The following is a 7,283-nucleotide window of genomic DNA, read 5'->3' as shown; positions in this document are numbered from 1 at the left end:
TGATTCAGTGACTGGGATAATCGGTTTGGGAGTGTCAGAGACAGTGCTATTGGCACAGGACAGAGCAGTTTAGGGCTGTTGTTCATAGGGTCGCTATGAGTTGCAAGCAACTCGACGGCACATAACAACAATAACAACAACTCATTGCTGTCAAGTTGGAACCTACTCCCAGCTGATTGCACTGCTGCTGAGGCTGTGAATTGCACAGGAGATTTCCTAGTTTTATCTCTGGAACCCCTGGTGGATCCAAACCCCGAGAGAGCCTCCACCTTTTGGGGCGTATACAACATCAAGGAACAACAATGAGCCTAAGACAAAGCTCACACTCTACAACCAGGAGAAGTCTATAGGACATTATGCAGAGTGAAATAATTAAAAAAGGGCAAATACTGTTTGAGACCACTCTTACACAGATTCAAGGGGGGGAAACTGCTTAAAAAAGACACTTTGTTGACAAGAAAACATTCATTTCAGTCAGCTGAATGGAAGGCCAGCTCTGAGTTGGTTCCAACAAGACAGCAATGAGTTAAGTTTAAATAAAAATGGTATTTCCAAACCTGTATGTATGTAATAAAACACAAAAAGCAACAAATTTCATTTTCCAACTTTAAAATGTGTAAAAATTTTAAAAAGAAAATAAAAATTTTCATTTTAGACAGAATTTTTTGTTTCACAAACTAGAAACCTGAAGATAAAATTTTGCACAACTTAAAAAGAAATTAAAAAGAAAAACATTATTAACCTGTTCTATAGAAACAACTATGAGATATCATCTCACCTCAGTCATAATAGCAAAATTTAGCAGAACAGCAAGGAACAAATGCTGGCGTGGTTGTGGAGAAACTGGAACCCTTATTCACTGTTCGTGGGAGTGTAAAATGGTGCAACCACTGTGGAAGGCGGTATGGCGCTTTCTCAAAAAGTTGCAAATAGAGATACCATTTGACCCAGCAATTCCACTACTGGGAACATACCCCAAAGAGGCCATAACTGACATCCAAGCAAATATATGCACACCCATGTTTATCATGGCTTTGTTCACAATAGCAAGGATTTGGAAACAACCTAAGTGCCCATCAACAAACGAATGGATAGAGAAGCTGTGGTATATTCACACCATGGAATACTATGCTGCATTGAAAAACAAGGAACTCATGCAATATTATTCAAAATGGGTGACCCTGGAGGACATTATGATGAGTGAAGTATCTCAGTCACAAAAGGACAAATACTGCATGGTGCCACTGTTGTAAACAGGACTGACATCGGGGCTCGGGGGATACTGAGAAAGATGGGTTCAATAATATATACTGCATTGAAACAGATGAGGGAGAAAACGGTTTAAAGTAGATATGTGATTAGGTATTTTTGTCATGAGAGGAGTCCAGAGCAAAGGCTGCACAGTGGAGTGGACCTGGGGGGAGGGATTGTGGAACAATGAAAGAATTTTTCTTTTACTTTACCAAGAGGGTAGTGTACAAGGGGGTAGGATTGGGAGGGAAGAAAAGTGCAACAATGAATGAATGGAAATCCAAAGTCTCTGTAAATTTTCACTGAAATTAATAAATTAAAAAAACAAAAAAAGTGATGTTATAGTCTTTGCATTATCAATAAAATCGTTTTCAGTTACCACATTTATTATCAAATGCTCAATATCATTCATTTAATAATTTTCACTTGGTTTTAGAGCTGAAAAGAGTAATTTCAAATCATCAGGAATCAATTCAATATAAAAACAACAATACAAATCTGTTTCATTCTTTTAATTACCTTCCAAGATCAAATACTATTTCTATCGAATGCCAACTTAAACACATCTCCCAGGAGTCACAGAAATATAACTCAGTGACATCAAACTCAACATAATTATGACAGTGAGATTTATTATAACAAAATCTAATGTACCCAGTATTTTATCAACCAAAAATGTCTACTAACTGCCTCTTTCACAGCACAGTGATAATTTATAGCCATAATAATAAAAAATATGTCAAGGTCTAGAAATACTTTTGTACTACATATTTTCATCTCAGAAGAACCATCTCCTCAGAGATCATCAAATTCACTCCCTTTTCATTTTCAATCCTAGGAATTGAAGCTCAGGGAGATAAATCAATCAAACATAATACTGTCATCAACCAGCATTTACGACCTGTAACATGAGCCCTTGTTTTCTTATTCCAGTCCTTATATTCTTTTAGCTAGTACATCTTAGTGAGTCTTCTCCTCAGAATTTTCAAATATTCTGTACATACTTGGAAAGTATATCTTGCAGTTAGCTGATTAAGATTAGTTCTTTTTTTCTTAAATATATACACCTCATACAAATCTGCCAACAGAAAATAATTAACTATTCAAAACTTATTAAGTCCTCCAATTCTAAAAACTAGTTCACCAATACCTATACTCTTAAAGAACAAAATTCAAAATAAGCCATTTAGTAACTTATTTTTAAGATTAAGAACTTTTTATAAATAATTTCTTTATAAATAAGTCACATATTATTAAAAGAAGAAAAATGTAAGGGAATGCAGATGGAAGTTACCATGGACAACTGTTGTAAATATCTCACGGGAGTCTTGGGTTTTTCTTTGCCAGATGACTTCTCCTAAATGGAAAAATATGGAAAACAAAACTTTTTAATCTAAAAATGCTAAAATTAATCCACTTAATGAATCTTTATAATGTCTACTACAGACTAGAAAAAAAAAAAACTTTGGTAGATTAGTGGTAAGGAGTTACACTACCAACCCAAAAGCAGGTGGTTCAAATCTACCAGCTGCCCCAAACAAGAAAGATGGGCAATCTCTTCCTGTGTGATTTATAACTTCTGAAAACCCACTGTAGGGTCAGCCATGAGTGAGTTCCAAATAAATGGCACATAACAACAGCAACAAAAAATATGATGTCATGTAATCTTAACATTGATGACAAATCTCAAGGGTATCTGCAACACTATGAATACATTCTATAATTATTCCTTAGATACTGTGCCATTTGGCAACCCTTATAGATTAAGGAGAGATTGAGACTGTCAAATATTTCAGCTGGAACGGGTCCGCAATCAACACTCTTGGCATCAGCATTCAGGAAATCAAAAGATTAATAATCTTTGGTATAACAGTGGTACACTTAGCTTGCTAAAAGTGAGGAAAACTTGAAGTATTGCTGCAGATGAGTAAATGCTGCAGCTTTCAATATGAATTGCATCTCAATGTCAAAAAAACAAAAATCCTAACCAATGGACCATCATAGGCAACATCATAAGAAAGGGAGAAAAGATTATCAATGATTTCCTTTTACACTTAGTACCACCAATTAGGAGGGATCAGAAGACCTATTGCACTGGAAAGCCTGCAGTCAGGGACTTCTCCAAATTATTGAGGAGCAATGATGTCACTTCGAGGACTAAGGTGCACCTGATTCAGGCTATGAGTGTTTGGCTTTTCCCCAGTCACTTACTATGCATCTTAGAACTGGACAATGAATAAAGATGACAGAAGAAGAACTGACACCTTTGAACAGTAGTGTTGAAGAAGACTGCCAAAAAACCAATTATATCTTAGAAAAGGTACAGTGCTTCTTGGAGACAAAGATGATGAACCTTCACCTCACATACTTTGAGAATATTGCTAGAAGTTATTCCTTAGAGAGGGACATCATGCTTGGGAAGGTGGAAGGAAGGCGAAAGTTAAGAAGGTCCTTAACCAGGTGGATTGAAACAATGTCAGCAAGAGTAAGTTTGAGTGTGTCATAGATTGAGAGGATGGGACAGGACAGGACAGGGTTCAGACCTGTTATTCACAAGGTTGCTATGAGCAGCACCCAACTCGACAGCATCTAACAACCTTTATAAAATATTAAGGAATCTACAGCCCTCCCTTCCCAAAAAAAAAATCATTATAGCTTGTACAGCAAGATTGCAGGACATAGATCATAGACCAATCATAGATCAAGAAGCAACACTGTGCATCCATAGTCTAGCAATGAACAAGTTGAAAATTAAAGCAATAATTTTCTATACAACATCAAAAGAATAAAGATGTAGAATTATCAGAAATTCTGGTTTATAAAGTAGGAAGAGTCTCTGAAGCCAGCATCTATTTATAATAATCGTTGTTCCAGTTACACTCTCCCCTTCAGATCCCTTTCATGCTTAGTGCATGAGAGCCTGAGGTTGGTTATACACAGGTCTCACATGGGCCCTCTGGTTTCTTGCTGGAATTAGTCATTACCAGGTACTTGAAGGAGGTTGACGAGCTTGACCTGAGGGAAGCTGAGATGTATTTGCCTAGCTTCTCCTTCTCCTCATTAGTGACTGGGTCCCTCCACATCTCAGCTCTCAGGTTCTGAGAATGCTCACTCCTTTGCCCCAGCCTCCTGGGAATAATAACGCCTTTCAATTGTCATTAATCCTTGGGTAGATAACCTGTTGCCCCCTTAACCTTTCCCACATTTCTGCAAATGATGTCTTTAAAAGTTCCCTTTGATTAAAGTCTTCCAAATATGCTCTGTTTCCTTTTGAGATCCTGACTAATACAATTTTACATTTTTTAAAAAAGTTGAAAGTGCTGAACACTTTACATTTCATTTTTATCTTTCTGGTTTTCAATTATTTGTCTACTGGATGGAATCCTGTATACTTGGTGTAATCTATTTTACAGAGTTTTAATCAAACTACCAGAACCTATTCATTTGACTGGTGAAATAAAGTTTCTCAATAAGTTAAATACCTCAAAACTTAATAAGGTTGATTTAAACAGTCACCAATTTAAAGCCTTGGTGGCAAGTAGTTAAGTGATTAGCTGCTAACTGGAAAATGGGCAGATGAAACTCAACCACTCCAAGTGTGAGACATGTGTGGTCTGCTGCTGTAAGGACTACAGCCTTGGAAAGTCTATGAAGCAGATCCATCATGTCCTATCAGGACACTCCAACTTGAAACTGACGAGACAGCAATGGATTTTATGGAGTTTTCTCAGTTTTTGTTTAAGTCATACATTTACGTTATGGTTGCTGTGTGCTGTTGAGTCAGAACCGACCCATAACTGACCCTCCAGCAGGTTTTCAGAGGTAGTTTAATTGCACAGGAGATTGCCCATCCTTCACCCTGGGAGCAGCTGGTGGATTCGAACTACATGCCTTTGGGATTGCAGCACAGCTTGGTCTCAGATTCAGTGGCTCGCTCTCTCTCTCTCTCTCTCTCTCCGTTTTCCCCTTTTTTAAAGGAATCAAGTGAGTTTATTGAAATGTTTACAAAGGTGGAAGCAGGATAAAGGCAAGGCAACAAGGCAACAAAGAATGATGGAGACCTCAGGATAGCAATGTAAAAAACTTTTAACAGCTTGCAGGCCTCTGAGATCAAAGAGGGACAGAGATAGACCTGAGGAAAGCTTGTAGGAGCATTTGACATTGGGACACAGCCATTGTCAGACAAGGGAAATTCGGGGAATTTTCTTCACTCTTCTTTATTATAACCTCTTGTCGGCACATCTCGTTGGCCACAGCCAACCTTCTGGACTTCTGGTAAGCCTAAACCCTTCAGTCTTTAGGGCACTAACTTAGGGGAAATGAGGAAAGTGGATCTCTGATGTCTTTTTTCCCCTCTCGAATCTTCTTAAGAAATCAAGATGATATTGTGGGGCGGAGGGGTGGGGTGGGAGGATGAAGATATGGTAAAGGCAGAAAAATGAGAACGAGCATCGAGCATCACATCAATAGAAAGCTATTTAATTCCACAAATGGATAAAGTGTTAGACTAGAGGTAGGCTGACAGCTTCTCCCCCACATTCACCAGCGGATCTGTGGGGCTGGTAATTTTTATTTTTTAAATCCCTGAAAGTTCTTTCAATTATTTATTTTCTTTATTCTCAACTAACTTTAAATGTTAAGTTAGCCAATGGAAAGTGCTTAGATTTCTTTTAAATATCTAACTTCAGGGTTCAGACTTCATACTGCTATTCCTGAAAAAACTGTCACCCTCAACTTTCCACTTATGAGATGAATATGTTAAAATCTCCTTCAGCAAATACGATTTTACCACCTGTTCACGGTTTCAAACTGAATGAATACGTAAGTAAATGTCAAGTAAAAATGGCATTTCTTAAAGTTTTATCCATTCTGTTTGTTTTAGGTTAAAATATTAAAACTTTCATCCTTTTAAAAAGGGAGGGAGTGGAGAACTAGTTCGAATTTGCAAATGATCGTTGTTTAAAATTTCAAGTTAACCAAAACATGAAAGAGGGCCCCCTGCTGCTTAAAAACAGCATGTAAAGAATGACAGCAATTCTTGATGGCCTAATATCCATTCTTTCAAGACTCCACTGTCTCACAATAAAAAGTATCTTGTTTGAGAGAAAGGAGAGTATCATTTCCATACATTATAATGATTACACTAAACTTAAAACTCAACTGACAGTGGGTTTTGAATAGACACTACATCGTTATAAAAACAGAATTTTTAATAGATGCTGTAGTGGTTTCAAATTATTTCCTATGCATCTAAAGGCTGAACAATGAATAATGAAGATGGGAAAATAATCAGTTCTTTTAACTCATAGTGTTGGAGTAGTGAATATACAATGGACTGCCTAAAGAACAAATAAATGAATAAATCTGACCCCCAATTTACTCATTATTTATGCTGTCTGGGGGGCATCTAAGCAACTAGGCTATACGAAGACAGAATCAGACCTGGAAGAAGATTCTAGCAAGCTGTGAAATGCACTTAACACAGCTTGCTGAACGAGGATCTGAAGTATCTATAGTTGTTGGAGACTCGACAGCACATAACAAGAACAAATTGTAGTATACTATCCTTATCATTCATTTTGAAGAATTTGGGTATGATATATCTTGATGTTTTCCCTTTGAGACCTAATCTGTTTAGGGTTTACTGAATTATGAATATCGATTTCCTAATTCTTCACAATGCCTGAGAGGTTTTCTTCTAGTTTCTCTTCCACAATTTCCATGTTTTCCCTGTCTCAGTCCCTCAGTCATGTTCAGTAATTCTAAGTGTGTGTGTGTGTGTGTGTGTGTGTGTATCGGAAGCAAGAGTGGCATCCACGTCCTAAACAACATGCCTCTTGAAACTCTATGAACTTTGATAAAGACTGATAGTTATAAAAAGGCTTCTGGTGGTGTTGGCTGAAAATCGCCTGTGACTTCATCCATAGCCACTGGTGAGAGTCAGCGCCCAGAGCCATCAGGGGCTTTAAGCTCGTTGCCCACTGCTGTGGTGTGGACAGCTGAAACCCAGGCCCCGACAGGCACCTGCGGGG

General features: G+C 37.7%; 1 protein-coding gene across 1 annotated transcript in view; it reads right to left on the bottom strand.

The window, feature by feature from the left end:
* DNAH7 (dynein, axonemal, heavy chain 7) overlaps positions 1-7,283 on the bottom strand; it is a 308,525-nt gene that overhangs the window by 297,307 nt on the left and 3,935 nt on the right. The window contains exons 2-3 of the mRNA XM_006878928.1: positions 4,236-4,380; positions 2,546-2,608 (exon numbers count right to left, since the gene is read on the bottom strand). Of these exons, the coding sequence (XP_006878990.1) occupies positions 2,546-2,608; positions 4,236-4,380 (208 nt within the window). The remainder of the gene's footprint in view (positions 1-2,545; positions 2,609-4,235; positions 4,381-7,283) is intronic.

The sequence above is a fragment of the Elephantulus edwardii genome, unplaced genomic scaffold (genome assembly GCF_000299155.1).
Source record: "Elephantulus edwardii isolate Elephantulus edwardi_28Jun2011 unplaced genomic scaffold, EleEdw1.0 scaffold00001, whole genome shotgun sequence".
Classification (NCBI taxonomy): Eukaryota; Metazoa; Chordata; class Mammalia; order Macroscelidea; family Macroscelididae; genus Elephantulus; species Elephantulus edwardii.
Note: the sequence above shows the minus strand (reverse complement) of the source record. Positions and strands in the feature narration are given on the sequence as shown.